This window comes from Chiloscyllium punctatum, chromosome 26, assembly GCF_047496795.1.
Source record: "Chiloscyllium punctatum isolate Juve2018m chromosome 26, sChiPun1.3, whole genome shotgun sequence".
In the NCBI taxonomy this organism is placed as follows: domain Eukaryota; kingdom Metazoa; phylum Chordata; class Chondrichthyes; order Orectolobiformes; family Hemiscylliidae; genus Chiloscyllium; species Chiloscyllium punctatum.
The window spans coordinates 36385630-36404718 of record NC_092764.1 but is presented as its reverse complement, the minus strand read 5'-3'; the positions used below and the strand labels follow the sequence as shown (position 1 = coordinate 36404718).

The 19089-nt window shown below is 39.9% G+C and overlaps 1 protein-coding gene across 1 annotated transcript in view; it reads right to left on the bottom strand.

The window, feature by feature from the left end:
* Positions 1–19089, bottom strand: part of ap1g1 (adaptor related protein complex 1 subunit gamma 1) — a 110698-nt gene that overhangs the window by 74667 nt on the left and 16942 nt on the right. Inside the window, exons 3-5 of the mRNA XM_072596138.1 lie at positions 17412–17536; positions 11627–11768; positions 8635–8731 (exon numbers count right to left, since the gene is read on the bottom strand). Coding sequence (XP_072452239.1) covers positions 8635–8731; positions 11627–11768; positions 17412–17536 — 364 coding nt within the window. The remainder of the gene's footprint in view (positions 1–8634; positions 8732–11626; positions 11769–17411; positions 17537–19089) is intronic.

The window sequence follows — 19089 nt, the reverse complement described above, 5'->3', positions numbered from 1 at the left end:
CTCTCAGGCAACTGTGTGGAGTTGGCACATTCTCCCAGTGTCTGCGTGGATTTCCTTCCACAGTCCAAAGGTTAGGTGGACTGGCCACATTAAATTGCCCATAGTAGTTCGGAATGTGTAGGCTAGGTGCATTAGGCATGAGAAATGCAACAATTACAGGGATAGGATATGGAGGCAGAGTCTGGGTGGAATGTTTTTCAGAGGGTTGGTGTGGACTAGTTGGGCCAAATGGCCTATATCCACACTGTAGGGATTTGAAGATGGCTTGTTAAAAAAAGGCAAGCAATTCCTCAGTCCCTTGGAATGACCCTGACCTTCCAGGAGCTTGCCATTTCAATAAGTCACTGTTTTCATACTAACATTTCTGGCCTTGGCCTAGGACTTCATTCCAAAGCACAAAGCTCGCTCAAGAAACAACTTAATTTCTTCTTAAATACACAGTCTCTAGGACTCAATACTGAATTCCATAACTTCAAAGACTGACACGAAGAAAGAAAAGTTGAAACCAGACACTACTCTCTCCTCCCACCCCCAACCTTATCTTGTTTGTCGTCAGTACAGAAAACCTATTCTCTCCCTTCCACAGTTTAATCTACACCCATTTTACATCTTTTTCTCTTTCACCATCAATAGCCTCTCTTTTCCAATGGGCCTCCACATCATCCCTTCATCATTTCCACCAAAGTATTAAAATTTCCAACAAGTTTCAGTTCTAAAGTGTTATCCTGCACTTGAAATGTTAACACTTACTTTTCACAGATGCACCAAATCTCCCAAGTTTCTCAAGCCTTACCTTGTGTTAATGCATGTCAAAAATCACACGACACTAGGTTTAATCCAACGGGTTCACTGGAAAACACTAGTTTTCTGAGTGCTGCTCCTTCATCAGGTGCTGCTGAAAGAGGAAGACCTTAGACACAATTTAAGGAAAAGATCAAAGGGGCATACAACTCATGTGAACAAACTGAACACACCTAAGATGGCTCTTAAATCTTTAATCAGTTAGAATGGAGGTGCAGACTTTAAATGATTAATATGCAAATCCCAGAACTTCTTTCAAGTCACTGCCCCAAGATAACTTAAGATGTTATCCACAGAAAGGAGTGACATCTCCAGTCAGACAATGTATTTGAGGTATGAGGTCTTGTTTGGAGTCTGTCTCTTAAACTGGAGTCATACTGGTTTTAATAGACTTGTAGAAGTCTATTAAAATACTACATTGACTGACCTGTCTACAAATTGCACTCTCTGAACAAAGTAGAATGTATCTACAAATTCACCCCACAGATTTGCACATGTGAGACAGCTGGTGTTTGAGATAGTGTGCAAGTGTCTGAGAGAGTGCTATCCATGCTCTCAAGATCAATCACAACATTATCAAACCAGCAGACAAAGGAGGAGCCACTGTCATACAGAATAGAATGGACTACTGCAAATAAGCATTCCAACTGAACAACCAGGAGCACTACAAGGAACATACCTGTTGATCTGACCAGAGAACATACTTGTGAACTCAAAAGAGACTGATCAAGAGTTTGATCCGCTCCTTCACAATACCCCACAAACTCATCCTGGGTACTTTTCACTTAGGGGACTTCGACTGCCTCCAGAAGATCCACAAAGCCAACACACCTAGACATCCCTTCATATCAGGCAATGGAACCATGTGAGAGCCTCTCTGACTATGTCGAGGGCGTCTTGAAACCCACTATACAGGGAACCCCCAAGACCAGTTGAATCAGGAACATTCCTTCTCACAATGAATGTTTCAGTACAACTACGACAACATTGCTGCAACAGCCTCAGTATTCAATATCGACAACTGTCAATTTCCAGGCACCATCCTACAACTCAACCACAATATCTTCACCTTTGGCAACCAGTTCTTCATCCAGACATACTGAACAGCCATGGGGACCAAATTTGCACCCCAATGCGCCAATATTTTCATGCACATGTTTGAACAAAACTTCTTTGGTGCACCGGACCTCTGACCAATGCTGTGCACCAGGCAGAATTGACATTTTCTCCCTTTGAACTCATGGCAAGGAATCAATGAAATCACTAGTGATATCAAAAGGTTTCACCCCACCAGACTTTTCATGGACTACTCTTTGAAATCAGTCTAATTCTTGGACACACCTCTCCGTCAAGAACAAATATCTCAATACCTCACTCTACTGCAAGCTTACAGATCACCTTACAATGCTGCACCTTGAGCTTTTACCCTAAACATATTAAAAAGGCCATCCCTTATGGGCAAACCCTACAGATGAGGAGGAAGGGTGACAGACACCTGAAGGTGTTGAGGTATGCCCTCATAAGAGCAGGATTCATTGAACGCCAGTTCCGACATGTCATAGCAAAAAAAAAATGATCTCCTCAGAAGAGGAAAGTGGGAAATGACCAATATAGGGTACCCTTCGTCGTCCAGTATTTTCCAGGAGCAGAGAGACTACACCATGTTCTTTGCAACCTGGAAAACATCAATGATGAGCACCTTGCCAAGATCTTTCTTACTCCTCCACTTCTTTCCTTTAAACAACCAAACCTTAAGCCATTGTGCGCAGCAAACTACTTGGCCTTCAGCACATCAACCACAACACCATTCAAATCTTGCAGAGGCTGCCCTGACAGATGTCAGAACAGCAACATAGATACTACCATTACATATGGGGATACCACTCACCCATGTGCACAGCAGAGACACATCTGACTCAGCCAACGTTGTATATCTCATACGTTGCAGGCAAGGATGCCCCAAGGCATGGTATACTGGTGAAACCATGCAGACGCTACAATAAGGGATGAATGGACACTGCACAATTAAAAAAAACAAAAAAAAATCACCAGACAGGAATGCTCCCTCCCAGTTGGTAAACACTTTAGCAGTCAAGAATATTCTGCCTCTGATGTTTGGGTAAACATCCAAGGTGGACCTCAGGATACACAGCAATACAGAGTTGCCGAGCAGAGGCTGATAGCCAAGTTCAGTACCCATGAGGATGGATTCAACTAGGATCTCAGGTTCATGTCACACTACAGGTGACTACACCACACTATACACTTCATACGCTATCACCAATCCTCCACATCTAAATCTGTGGGGTGAATTTGTATTTGCATTTGCAGATAACATTCTATTTTGTTCAAAAGGCACACAATTTATAGACACTGAGTCAATGTGGCATTTTATAACTTCTACACTGGAAATAAACCAGTCTGTCTCCAGGTCAAGACACAGACAGACACCAAATAAAACCTCATGCCTGAAATACATTGACTGGAGATGTCACCCTCCTTTATATTGATAACAAGTTATCGTGTGGTAGTGATTTGAAAGAAATTCTGGGATGTGCATATTAATCAAAACCTGCACCTCCATTCCAACTGATTAAAGTTTTAAGAGCCATCTGAGGTGTGTTCAATTCGTTCATGAGTTGTATGAGCCTTTGATCATTTCCTTATAAATTCTGTTTCTAAGGTCTTTCTCTCTCACCAGCACCTTGTGAAGGAGCAGTGCCCCGAAAACTAGTTTTCTCCAATGAACCCATAACCTGGTGCCATGCGACTCCAACCCAGTCCAACACCAGTACCTCCAAGTCTGTGTGAATGAAGGCAGCAATCCGAAAAAGAACAACTTTTCATTAAAGACACCTAAACCAGGAAACACATTCAGGCCTTATAGTTACATAAAGTTACGATCCACATTTTTTAAAAAACACTGACAAATCTGCCTTATTCTTGAATTCAAAGAGAAACCTCCAACATCATGCCTCCCTCCATTCCAGTCAATATTTTCTAGATGAATTACCACTGACAAGGGAGTCATTTTCATGAGAATCCAAAATCATTAAAGAACAATTTAATATTGGACAGTGAAATTCAGATCCACTGGGATCAAACAGAATTCCAAAAAAGCAATAGTAAGATAGTAAAACACAACCATTAAAATCTCTTGTAATCAAACTCTGTTAATTGCTTTCAACAAAACATTTTCTATTGAAAAGTTTAGTGAACTCTTTCTAAGGCATCATGAGAAACCAACAGTAGGACTTACTACACTTATGTAATTAACTGCATATTTGGAAAATTCAAATTAACCACAAAAAAATGCTTGGACTAAATGTAAACAACAGGATGTGAACTATTGTCAATTAAAAGCACTGATATTTCAAATCAAAAGAATCTTCCAAGTCCAACCATTTAGAAAAACACAAACTTTAGTCGCAAAAGGACTGATTAGGAAAAATGATGGTGGACATAACACATTTCAAGAAAATAATTACAGTCGAGATTAGATTAGATTAGATTAGATTACTTACAGTGTGAAAACAGGCCCTTCGGCCCAACAAGTCCACACCGACCCGCCAAAGCGCAACCCACCCATTCCCCTACATTTACCCCTTTACCTAACACTACGGGCAATTGTTTACAATGTCTGAGCAACAAGTGAAGGCAAGCAGTTCCTTCCAAGAAGTAAATGAAACCAAGAATCACTAGTCAATTCCAACATACTAAAGAACATAACATCCATCCCTGCTACTAAAACCACTCAGGAGAATAACAATTTAGATAATAGGACCCAGAACAGGACAGTACCAAACAGGCCTTTCAGCCCACGACGTTGTGCTGCATGAAATGCCAAATGAAACATCCTTTCTGCCCACCCTTGCCAATTTCCCTCTGTTCCTTCCATATTCATGTGCTATCTAAAAGTCCCTTAAAGGGCCCTATCGTAACTGCCTCCACCACCATCTCTGACAGCATGTTCCGGATACCTACACTCAAAACAAACAAACAACTTGCTCCTCATCTCTTTTCAACTGTCCACCTCTCACCTTCAATGCAGGCCCCTGATAATTACACATTTCCACTCTGGGAAAAAGACTGACTGTCAACCCTATGCATGCATCTCAATTTTACAAACATCGATCAAGTCCCCCCTCAGTCTCTTCCGCTCCAGAAAAAAGCAGTTTTTCTAGCTCCTCTTCATAGCTTATGTCCTCTAATCTAGGCAGCATGCTGATAAACCTCTTCTGCACCCTCTCTAAATCCTCCATGTCCTCCTTGTAATGTGGCAATCAGAAGTAAATGCAATACTCCAAGTGTGACCTAAACAAAGTCATATAAAGCTGCAACATGACATCCTGACTCTTGCATTCAATGCTCCAACCAATAAAAGCAAGCATGCTATACACCACCTTTAACATCCATCTACTCATGTGGCTGCTTTCCGCGAGGTATGGACTTGATCGCCAAGGTCCTTCTGTACATCAGTGCTGTTCAGGGTCCTACCATTAACTGTATACTTCTCCTTAACATTTGATCTCAAAATGTAACCACATTTGTCCAGATTAAACTCCATCTGCCACTGACTCTATACGGGCGGAGTAATGTCATACAGCATGCAAAGAGACCCTTTAGTCCAACTAGTCCACACCAACCATGGTCCCAAACTAAACTAGTCCCACTTGTGACTGACCTACATCCTGCTGCATCCTTTGACAACCTGTTGTATTATTCACAACTCCACCAATTTTTGTGACATCTGCAAACTTACTAATCCATCCATCTAAAGTTTTCATCCAAACCATTTAAATGCATCACAAACAGTAGTGGTGCCAGTACAGATCCCTGCAGAACACCACTAGACACTGACCTCCAGACATAAGAAACATCCTTCCACCACTATCCTCTGCCCTCTACGGGCAAGTCAATCCAGAATCCAAGCAGCCAAGAAACCATGGACCCTACACACCTTTAATCTCTGGATGAGCCTACCATGAGGGACCTTGTTGAAAGCCTTACTAAAATCCATGTAGACAACATGCACTGCTCTACTCTCATCGATCTCCTTTATCACCTCCTCAAAAAATTCAATTAACAATTTGTAAGATGTGACCTGCCCTGCACAAAGCTGTGCTCACTGTCCCCAATTAGACCATGCTTTTCCAAATACACGTAAATCCTAGGAATTCTCTAACTGCTTCCCATCCACTGATGAGAAATGAAGGAGTCTAGAACTACAGGTCATAGGTTTTGGGTGAGAAGGGAAGTTTTAAAAGGAATCCAAGGGGGCAACTTTTTCACACAAAAGGTGGCGAGTGTTTGGAATGAGCTGCAAGAGGAAGTGGTGGAGGATAGAACAATTACAACATTTAAAAGGCCTCTGGATGGATATATGAATAGGAAGGGGTTAAAGGGATATGGCCAAGTGCTGGCAAATAGGACTAGATTCATTTTGGATATCTGGTCAGCATGGATGAGTTGGACTGAAGGGTCTTTTTCCGTGCTGGGCATCTCTATGACTCACCAGTCTGTAGTTTCCTGGATTATCCCTATTTCCCTTCTTAAAGAAAAGGAAAACGTTACTTACTGGTCGGTCCTCCAGGACCTCTCATTGGCTAGTGAGGATGCAAAAATCATAGTCAAGATCCAAACAATCTTGTCTCAATACCCTGGTATAGATACCATTGGACTCTGGGGACCTTACCTACCTTAATACTCTTCAAGACACCTATCATCACTTCTTTATCTCAAAAAGCCCTAGCATTTTAGCATCTTCCACATTAATCTCACTATCCTCCATGTTGTTCTCATGGGTGAACATTAATACAAAGTACATTTAGAATCTCGCCCACACTGTCTATCTCCAAGCCAAAGTGCCCCCATTTATCCTTGAGTGGTGCTACCTTCTCCCTATTTACTCTCTTTGTTTTTAAACGCATGTGTAGAATGCCTTGAGATTCTCTAACTGTATTTGCCAAAGTTATTTCATGGCCCTTCCTTACTAACTTACAGATGCTTTTACTCCTTTTGACTACATTCACAACTTCCTTGTTTTCAAAAGGGTCCCTTACCTCTTTCCTTGTTCTTCCTCCTTATTAGAACATGCCAATGCTGAACTCTGATCATCAGGTCTTTAAACAACTCATGTTGAATGTGGACTTGTCTGATAACAGCTGTCCCAATTAACTCTCCCTAACTCCTGCTTAATACTGACATAATATGTTGTCCTTCAATTTAATATCTTCTTACAAAGGTCTTGACTTAAGTTTTAAGATAGTTATGAAAAAGGTTAAGGACTTGTGATCACTTTCACAAATGCTCTGCCACTGAAATGTCACCCATTATGACAACTGTGTTATTATTGCATCTTTCCATAATCTGCTTACATATTTGTTCTTCAATGTCTCAGGGTTGTTCTTTAGTGGCTGGTGGGGGAACCTAAAGTATAATTCCATCGCCCTTCATTTTTGGAGTTCTCCTATATTGCCTCAGTGGATGAGCCCTCCAGTATGTCCTCTCAGATGTGACATCCTCCCTAATTAGTAATACTACTGCTCCACCTCTTATGTCCCTCTCTATCTCATCTAAAATGATGAAACCCTAGAACACTGAGCAGCCAGTCCTGTTCTTCTCTCAACCTGTTCTTCTCTAATGGCCACATCAGAGCCCCATGTACTGATCAAGGCTCGAAGCTCATCTACCTTATTCATAATATTCCTTGTGCTTAAGTGTGTTTATTTCAACACATCAGTCCCATTATGTTGGTTTACCTGTCTCTGCTGGTCCTTCCTTTCAGACTTACTAATCCTCACATCCACCTTCCTTTCAATGTCTCCACTAGCGACCCACTGCTCTGGTGCCCAACCCTCTGCCTCCCTCGTTTAAACATACGTGATTAGCACTAGCAAATCTCCCTGTTAGGATATAGGTTTCCCTCCAGTTTAGATGTAACCAGTCCCTCCTTACAGGTCACCACTACCCCTGAAGAGGTCTCAATGTTTCAAGAACCTGAAACACTGCCACCTGTAGCAGCTCCTTAGCCATGCATTCATCTGAGCTTTCTCTGTTCCTTGCCTCACTAGTACATACCACTAGGAGTAATCCAGAAATTACTACCCTAGAGACCCTGCTTTTCAGCCTCTTTCCTAACACCCTGTACTCTCTGCAAGATCTCATCCCTCTCTCTACCTATGTCATTGGTACCAATGTGCACAACCACCTCTGGCTGATCACCCACTCCCTTAAGAATTTCATGCAATCGCTCAGATATCCTGGACCCTGGCATAAGGGTAGCAATATAACATTCCAGAGTTTTGAACACTGCCACAGCTATGTCTGCCTCTGCCCCTAATTAGCAAGTCTCCTATCATTATCACTTGCTTGGACTTTGCTTGACCCTGCTCTACAGTAGAGCCAGTTGTGTTGCCACAGGCCGAGCTGCTGCTGCTGCTCTACTCCAAAGAGACTTTCCTCACTACCTGCCTATTCCAGCAGACAATCATTTACATGATCTATTCACCTCTTTAAAGATCTAATTTTATTAAAAAGAAAAACATTATCTAACTGGTTCCAGAAGATAAGGATAGTGGCTGTTGGTTTATAGATACAGTTCTATAGCTTTGTAATGAAGGTTAATACTCTGAATTACAGGTCATTTGCAAGCTGGTTGACATGGTACTCACGAAACTGGATAATGCTAAACTACAAATTCAACTCATTAGAAAATAATACAAAGTTACTAAATGACATCAAATTGTTCTACTTATTAATATGAGAAAATACTATTAAATCAACTTGTATTACAGAAAGGCAACAAGGTCAGAGTTATAATGGGAACATTACCATGATTTTTCTCATTCAGCAGGTTTTTAGTCGCTGGTAGGAATATTTCCATCAGCTCAGGCACTTTTCTGATTACATGAACTGCACACAATGCTGCCTGAAAAACGATACACGTAAACTCAGACAATTTCCATTGAGATCAAAGTCAATAATGCAAAAGAAATGTTGTAACCATTTTAAACATGAATTTGAACAAGTCCATAACTTTGTTGAAATGTGTGTATAGAATTACATAAAACAGAATTTTAGATAATGATTTAGTTATTGGAATGTGTCTTCCAAAACTTGAAGGGTTTTTCTTTAGTGTCATTATTTCACTCAAGGTAGAGCAATCGATTGATGTTAGCATTGTCTATGCTAAATATTTTAATGGGGTGCTTTGAAATTTTACTTAGTTTCTCTACAACAACACTGTGCAACTGAGTTTTCTGCTTTACTGACAACTAACGTAGGAAAGCACATTAGGCATTTGGTATGCTTTCCTTTATTGGTCAGAGCATTGAGTACAGGAGTTGGGAAGTCATGTTGTGGCTGTACAGGGCATTGGTTCAGTCACTTTTGGACTATTGTATGCAATTCTGGTTTCTTTCCTATCGGAAGAATGCAGTAAAACTTTAAAGGGTTCAGTAAAGATTTACAAGAATGTTGCTAGGATTGAGGATTTGAGCTATAGGGAGAGGCTGAATAGACTGGGGCTGTTTTCCCTAGAGCGTTGGAGGCGGAGGGGTGACCTATTGGGGTTTACAAAATTATGAGGTGCATGGATAGGATAAATAGACAAGGTCTTTTCCCTGAGCTGGGGGAGTCTAGAACTAGAGGGCATAGGCTTAGGATGAGAGGGGAAAGATATAAAAAGGGACCTAAGGGGCAACGTTTTCATGTAGAGGGTGACAGGTGTATGGAATGTGCTGCCAGAGGAAGTGGTGAGGCTCATACAATTGCAGCATTTAAAAGGCATCTAGATAGGTATATGAATAGGAAGGGCTTAGAGGGATATGGACTAAGTGCTGACAAACGGGACTAGATCAAGTTAGGATATCTGGTCAGTATGAACGAGTTGGACCGAAGAGTCTGTTTCCATGCTGTACATCTTGACTACTGCTCACTGACAAAGGAAGCAGGTGACTGCTCAGTCTAGAGAAATTATTGATCTGGCTCTAGACCACCACTAAAAACTGCCAAATAAGCACCATCGGATGATCATCTTTTAACCATCTTCATCTCCTATACAGTCAAGAACAAAAATCCAATCACAAGTCAGGTTTAATGAAAAGGTGGAAGCAGATTTATTGAAACAAGCAAGCAAGAGGTCCAATAGCCTTGGCCAGGGAAAGATCAAAAGGACAAACATTGGGAAAGTTAAATGTGAAACATGATCATTAAAAAAAATCAAAACCACAAATCCTTAAATCAGGCATTCCTCATTCAAACTAAACAGTTAAAATCATGAGTGTACATAAAATTAATGCATACAAATCAAGTTTTTTGACATCTGCATTCCTTTATTCCATGTAACCTCTTAACGAAGCATTGTACACTCTTTAAAGTCGAAATATCCATTCTAAAGCTTTGAGTCCAATACTACACAATAGTCTAAGGCCTTAGGGTTCATAATTACCTCAATTTTTATATTCTATAATTCATCACAAAAGCTACAATTCCACCTGATTGTGTGTTGATAACCATATTAACCAAAGTGCTGCCTTTAAGATTCAGGGAATCTGTAATCCCAAATCCTTAGAGTCTTGCACACCACTAAATACTTTCAGAGCATAATGAACTTTTAAAAAATTTAAACACAAAATCTCACCGACAGACTTGGAATTCTATTCGTTTTCCCACCTCCCAATTTTAAATTTGTCAATACCCTTGGTCTCAAAAAAATTAACTACACCACCCTTTATTAGTACCTTCTCTCAATTTCAAACTATTCTTGCCTGGTAGTGAAAAGGATTGATACTCAGTTAAACTAAAAAGTCTAGAGCACCACTAGCTATTTGCAACTAAGAAACTGGAGTACATTTGACCAATCTAATTAGTTATCCAGTTTGACAACATCCTGCTAAGCGTCCATGATCTCCCTTACAGTATTCACTTAACTGATACCATCAACTTCATGGATATTACATCACTTTATCCTGTACAGGGAAAACATGGAACCGGTCAAAAAGTTGCAGAATGAAGTTGTGTCTGTGGTTGTGTGTGTGTCTGTGCGCTATTTATAGACTTACCAAATTTTTTTTGGGGGGGGGGGGGGGGGGGAGAAACTCGCGCACTGTGCGCTGGGTGGCAGGTTGGACAGGTTTGGGGGGGCTGGTGGCAGAACTGGACAGGGCTCGGGGGCAGGATGTCGCGCAAATGTGTGCTGCTGCTACTAGTCTCCTGAACGGGGAGCAGCTTTAAAACTCCGAGCCCCAGAGTAAAGGCATTTAAATCGATTTTCCGAATAATCGATTATCCAAACGAAATAGTGCCCGCCCATCTCATTCGGATAATCGAGTTTCCACTGTATCCAATAATTTTCTCAATATAGAATTCAAGACTCTTTCCTTGTCAATTTATTCTGTTACTTTCCAGCTGCCTCTGCAGTTTGAGAGAGATAATTGAAACAGTTTATCCTGAACCTACAAACCTGTTTTTATCATTTTTTTTTCTAAATAGATGATTAATTAGAAGACTGGTGGTGTAAATTCTCTTAAAAAGGTGTGATAAATACATACATTTAATCGGGGCAAAAAAATTTACATTTAAATGAAGAACTTTCATTCGAAAGATCAGCAGTATAGGTCAGGTTAAATTAAAAGTCAAATCCAAAAGGGGAATCAAAGTTGCATTCTTCTGGAAAACAATTGCCACTTTAATCCTTGCTGTTCTGGGCCTGACTTCAATTTTAGTCTGCCTAACTGCAACAATTCAGATCTACAACTGATACAATAGCACATGTAAATGTATTTGAAAAGGCATCAGTAAAACTAATATAAATTTTGTTTACCTTCTTCCTCAAGTAAGAGTTTGACGTCTTCAGTAGCTTTTCCACTTCACCTGCAAGATCTCTACACATTTCTGATGATCCCATACATCCAAGAGTGCAGAGTGCCAAGCCCTGCACATACTGAGTATTGTGGTTCAGGTCACTGCAAGTAGTTTGAAAAAGACATGGATTTTTGAGCCATGATGCAGTTTTACAATAATGGACATAGAGCTTTTCAGAATGGAAACAGACTCTTAAGTCCAAACAGTTCATGCCGAAACATAACCCCAAACTAAATTAGTCTCACCTTCCTGCTTGTGGCCCACATCCCTCCATACCGTTGCTATCATGCATCTACCCAGAATTGTACCCACATCCACCACTCTGTCAGGAAATTCATTCCACATGCAAACCACCCTCTTTATATAAAAAAAAATTGGCTCGTGTCTTTTTAAAAATTTCTCTCTTCTCACCTTCAGGATGTGTCCCCAGTTAAAATGGAAAGACATTTGATGAAAAACATTTTTTCTGTCAATATCAATTAAAATTAAAACTAAAATGACATTCCTGATAAAAGGCTTATAGCCAAAACGTTGACTCTCCTGGTCCTTGGATGCTTCCTGACCTGCTGAGCTTTTCCAGTGCCACACTTTGAAACTAGAATTAAAACCTGGCTTACTTTCAGTTTAGCTTCAACCGTCTCTTCCGTTTTCCTTCATAATTATAAGCCAAAATCCTATCACAAAGAAGCAGAGTTCACAACAGTCTCTTGGTCATAAAACTACACCCATGTCACCACAATTCTATTGTACTGTGATGGAGACACTGAGGGGGAATTGTGGTTACATGCTCATTCCTCTCATGATGCCCCAGCACAGAATACAAAACCACCAAGATGCTTAAAAAATTATCTGCCCTAGATCATCTTGTTATAAGCTCATATAGTATTTGCTGAAAAGCACTTTTTTTTAAACATGCAACTGCCTATTCACATAGTAACGCACAGAAAGCCTTTAGGTATAGGATAACCTCTCACTTGAGTACCAGATTGTGAATCCAAGTAAACTCCAGAAAGTTGAGCACAATCTGAAGGAAGTGCTGCATTAAAGATGCTGCCCTTTGGAGGATACATTAAATCAAGGCATCAAAAATCAATCAATCCACCCTACAGCTGAAAGAACAGCAAGCAGCTGAGGGGCACAGGTGGGTGAGGAGTGGCTGAGAGTGAAGGTATCATGGGTATGGGATAAGACCATGGCTATCGAGTGGGGATGCCAAGACATCCCAGGAGGTTGGGGCAGTGGTGGTCAGGGTGGAGAGGGTAGTTTTGAACCTTTTTAGACAAGGGAAGAGAGGATGCTATTGAAATGAACATTGTCCATTTATCACAATTTTATCTCATTCAGTTAACCATCAGATTGCACTTAACCATCAGATCTCAAAAATAGCTCACTCATGAATTACTTGCAGTACTTTAGAAATAAATATGCAATCACTTGTCTATGAGAAGCAGGTTTGTTATTTTTTCCTCTACAAGTGTGCCATTTACTCTTTTCAAAGAGTACTTGCCACTAACTTATGCTTGCTATCTCACACCAGTTTTAACTGTGGCGCCAAGACAATTAACACTTTCCTAGTGTATCATAGTTTTAAGTTTAATGGAGCATTATTAATTGAGGATATTGTTGAATTCCTTTAATTCTGCTCAGGTCCCATATGTCAACACAAAAACAGAAGGTAATCCTACTACATGACTGCATTATCTAACAATAAAAATGAGAAATGAAGAGCCCTTGAAAGAAAATTGGTGGAAAAGCTAAAGAACAAAATACATATTTTGATATTTGTTGGGTACAATCTATCAGTCCTGCTTAGTCATTATGGAAGTGCCCAAGGACTGGAGAAGTGTAATGGTTACACCACTTACGTTTTTTAAAAAAAAGAGGATGCAAACCCAGTAATCATAGGCCAATAAGTTGGTGAGGTAAACATGCAACAAAACAACACAAGACAATTATCCCAGCACGTCTGTGCATACTTGCCGCAAGAGCAAATCGTTCCACTTCACCATCTCTTTGACAAAGGGTCAGTTAGACCCTAAACGTCAGCTCTTTTCTCTCCTTAAAGATGTTGCCAGATCTGCTGAGATTTTCCAGCATCCGTAGTAATTTGCTTTTAACTTTGTCACTTTTGGTTCTTTTGCCAAAACCTTACGTTGGTACAATCTGGTTCTTGACGCTTGTTAACAGGGGGAAAGTGAGAACTGTAGATGCTGGAAATCAGAGTATGGTGCTGGAAAAGCACAGTCAGACAGGCAGCAGCCGAGCAAGAGAATTGACGTTTCGGACATTAACTCCTCATCAGGAAGGGCCGATGAAAGCCCAAAACATTAATTCACCTGCTCCTCAGTTGCTGTTTTTTCAGCATCACACTCTTCAACTTCTAACAGGAACAGTTTCTCCTAACTACTTCATGTAAATCTCTCCTGAATCTGAGTATTTTTTCAGTCTTTTAACCTCCCACACTCTCAGATAAACCTCAGCTTTTACAATCCATGTAACTGAAGCTCCTCATTCCTGGAACATCACATGAACTGCTTTTGCACCCTCTCAAATGTGTTATATACTCCTATAGTGTGATCCGCAAAATTGGACTTAATACTTGAGTTTGGTCAAAACTTGTTATAAAAAGGTGTTTAAATCTTCCTTGCATTTTTTTCTTCCTGTCTCTTTATAAAGTACAGGATCTATGACTTACTGAATTGCTTTTTCAACCTTTCAATGATTTGTGCACAGACACTCCTAGATCTCTGCGACTCTTTTAGGAATGCACATGTTTTCTAACCAACTGTTCAGAGAGGTTATTACACACCTCTAGAGCAAGTAGAGCAAACCCAGGTTTTGTGAACAAGAGTAGGAGACTACCATTGTACCACACCTATCCCACTGTTTCGAATTGTATTCTTTACATTTCTCCTTGTCCTTACTAATAAAAATGTTTTTAATTCATTCACATGATGTGGGTACAGCTGACTAGGCATTCACTACCCATTCCTAAAGTGCCCAGAGAATAGTTAAGAGTCAACCACTTATGACTCTGGAGTTCTACATAAGCCAGATGTCAGATCTTCTTCAGTGAAGAATATTACTGAACCAGATGGATTTTCCATCAATCAACAATGGTTTCATGGTTATCAGTATATTCTTAGTTCTAGATTTTTAAAATTAAATTCAAATCCAGATGTTTCCTCACCCTCCTACATAACATCTTCAGTGGGCCTCCAGCGAAGCCGTGTACATAAATAGAAAACAGGAATCATGTACACTGCTTCCCCTGAGGCCCACTGAAGATGTTACCTAGTAGGGTGACAAGGCGTCTGGAAATGAACCTCCCAGCTCAGTGAGCAAACCTAATCCAGAAACTCAACATTAAATCTTCTCAAAATTCAGTAAAATTTAAATTCCACCATCCGTCATGGTGAGATTTGAACCTTGGTCCCCAAAATATAAGCTGAGTTTCCCAATTAAGTCTAGTGATAATACCACTAGGCTATAACCTTCCCCTATCACTTCACATTTCTCTGCATAGGATTGTCTACCGTGTGTCCATGCATTCCACTGACCCATTTATCTCATCTTCATGTTGTCATGAACACAAGAGTTGAAATACATCGTTAAAGAGGTGCTCACAGGATCTGGTGCCATAGGGTGAGAAACTCAAATGGAAATCCATATCAGGCAGGGTGGCAGTTTTCAAAGGAAAGTTATTGTTTGGTTTAAGGAAATAGTGTCATTTCACGCAAAACTAAGTTTTGACCTAGTGAAAGGGTGGAGAAGGCTAAACTCTGACAGAGCTGGGATCCGATGAGAAGATTGCTCTAATGCTACATATTTGTTGAAATGTGGAACCCAATGAAAAAGGATTTCAATAAAACATTTTGTTGCAGTAGTTAATGTGAAAATTACTGTCTCTTTTGGTGTTACGTATTAGATTAACTATAACAGACAACAATGCTGATTTTAGCTTGGTTGTTACAATAAAAGGGCTTATGCCCGAAATGTCGATTCTCCTGCTCCTTGGATGCCGCCTGACCTGCTGTGCTTTTCCAGCAACACATTTTTCAGCTCTGTTACAATAAAAGCCTCAATCTTGTCCTTGTTGGAAAATTAATTTCCTTGTAATTATCCTATGGACATTGCAACAATGTTTTATCAGTATCCTTTTCATTTTTCACAATACTTCAGAATTTTGTCTCCGGAACACATTTGGAAATTGCCCTCTCTACATACAGTTCTAAGACAATGACATACACCAAGAAATGCAGAAGTACTGCATATCCACATTTCCACTAAATTTTATTCTGTGGACTGTGAACTTTACATGTCACCCACTCAAACATCTTTTTTGAAGGCACATGTAGACCAGATCAACTGTCTTACACTCAACCTGCTCTGTTACTTTATCAAAAAAACTTTAGTTAATCAAAATTTGTCTTCACCAAAGCTTGCTGGCTTTCTTTAATCAATGTCCAAGTAACTAACCACTTTGACCAAGATTATGCCTCTATAAAACTTTCTCAGAGATTAAACTAACTGGCCTGCTATCCTGAAATTATCCTTCCACTCTTATGCAACAGTAACATCTGCAATTCTCCAGTCCTCTGGCACCATTCCTATGCTGAAGGGAATTGGAGGGTTATGTCCAGTATTGCTGTAATTTTTACCTTTATTTCACTCAGTATTCTCAGGTGCATGGTATCAATATCTGGTACAGTTCACCTGGCTTATGACAATAACAGGAACACCATGCATCTATCAAATAGATAAGTGCCAAAACTGCACAATGAAGATAATCAAAGTCTTCAAGCCCAAGTGTATTGTCACATGTTCCAATTAAAACATGCCTGTAAACAGCCTTCATAATCCATAACTTGGTAAACTGACTTGATCTGAAGCATTTATATACTTGCATTTTTAGTGCTTGAACTGAAGATTTAAGAACGCAATTTCTGTAGCATGCAATGATTGTTATCTTCTCAGTACTAAGATCTTTTGACAAAGTATCAAAATATAAGCAACTGACTGACATTAGGTGGAGATACGAAATGCAAAGGAGCAGCCAGACTAAATGAAAATATTAAAACCTTGCCTCAGAAAGACAAGATCAATAAATGATTAAAAACATGAATATTGCAAATTAAAACTAATTTTAGAACAACAGTGTAGTCCCGTTTCCATATCCCTGTACAAGTCAAAGCAAACAAAGACACTAAGGCTCCACTTTCTTTACTTTTATTCCGCCCCATGGAGAGCCCACATACAAAAAGACACGGGTTCTCTGTCTTCTCTGAACAGCAGAATCTTAAGGAATTATATAAGTCACTTACAGAGTGCAACATCCAAATAAGGCAACATCTATATTGATTGGGTGACCGCTACAATCAATGAGCATCAACAGTAAAGATTAAGCCACCTGGCATTTACAATAGATGTCTTCACCTCGTTAACTAGCATTACACTTTGGAGGTTCTTCACCTTGTTAAACCACCACTCTTGCCTCCAGCACCTCATTATTTACTGCAAGTTCATATCTGGTCAAAGTCATGTTAGCTGAGCCTTTGTCCCGCAACCCTAAACTTAACTCTTTCTCTATCTGTTCATACACATTGTCAATAACACGAAGTTTCAATTTGCTTTTAAAGCTGCATTCAGAACTTCAGTGTTCAACCATTTATTGAAATAAAATGTATACAACTGGCTGCTAACCACAATATTAAATTAATTTACTATTTCAGAATAGTACTTACTTTTTAATACAGTTTGTCATGAGCAAGTGTACATCTTGCCTTTCATCAAGCAACAACATAGCACCAAGATAACCAATCCGTTTGTCTGTAAATTTCTGAGAGGCAATCAACTTTAGGCACTCCAACTGCAGCGAAGAAAGACAAAATATTTTACAAAGACAATTTTGACATTAAAGACTAAGTAGGAGCAAAGCAAATTCAAGCTCAAAGTAGTTTGTTAACAGGCCAGTCTAATGTCAGAGATAGGAACTCTACTGGAATTAAATTGAGTGCTATAATTAATCTGCATTTGGAGAGGCACAGATCAATCAATAAAGTCAGCATGGTTTTAAGGGGAGGTCATGTCTGGCAAATTTGATTGAATTTTTCAGGAGGTGACCAAGTAAGTAGATGAGGACAATGCATTTGACAGAGTCTGCTTGGACTTTACTAAGAATTTTGACAAGGTCTCGCATGGGAAACTGATATTGAAGATAACAGCTCATGGGAGCCAAGAACATTTGGCTAATTGGCTGAGTAGCAGGAAAGTAGTGATGATGGAGGAATGTTTGTGTGACTAGAAGCCTGTGCAAGTGCTGCAGACCTTGCGGTTTATGGTATGCATAATGATAGATTTGAATGTTGGGGAGCTAACCAGCAAATTTTTAGATGTACAAAATAGGTAAATGTGGTAAATAGCGAGGAGAAAAGCCTTACATTACAGAAGGATGCATATGGGCTGGTCGGGTGAGCTGGTCGATGGCAAATAAATTTCAATCTCGATAAGTCAGAGGCAATGAACTTCTTCGGGACAAAACAAAAAGGGATAATAGTAGGAACCTGGGGAACACTAAGGATTAGAGGGATCATCAAATCTTAAGGGAGTGAGAAAGGAGAAGTATGCGATACTTACCTTTATTAGCCAAGGCAGGAGTTTAAGAGCAGGGAGGTTATGCTGAAACTGTATAATACGTTTGCTACGAATGCGATTGCACAAGAGGAGATGCAGAGAAGATTTATTAGAACGTTGCCTGAGCTGGAGAATTTAAGAGGGATCGGATAGACGAGGCAGAGTGGACATGATTGAGATGTATACAGGGGGTGGAATAGATGGGAAAGACAAGAGGAGACTTTTCCACTGGGGTGTAAGTATCAATGGCCAGAGGGCATAGATTCAAGAGAAGGGGCAGGAGGTTTAAAAGGTTGCAAAAAAAAGATTTTTGACCCAGAGGTTGATGGGAATCTGAAGCTCACTGCCTGAAAAGGGCCAAAGCACATTTTTCTTTGCTACCTTTATGACTGTGACCTCACCAATCCAAATTTATGTGTTACATTCATTCTTTTAAGGTAAAATAGACCACTTGAGAGAAATCTTAGGAAGGTGAGTCGATGCCCTCCTGATTAGATTTACTTTTGGTTTTACTTGGAAGTCAATTCTGCAGGCTGATATATAATACCATGCAGGTAAATCTGCACCAGTTAAATTTACACAGGTACTGCTATTTCTAACTTGCATGAGGGGCTGCCTGGAAGATCAATAAATCATTTCAAAAACAAAGAGGTTTAAAATAACAAAGATTAAATCATGAATGCTACAATGATGAGTTTCAATCACTTCTAGAGTACTTGGATAGTATCAAAAATCTATTGAAGTGTTAAATCCACTCAGCTAAAAAAAGATTACAAATAATTCAAAAAG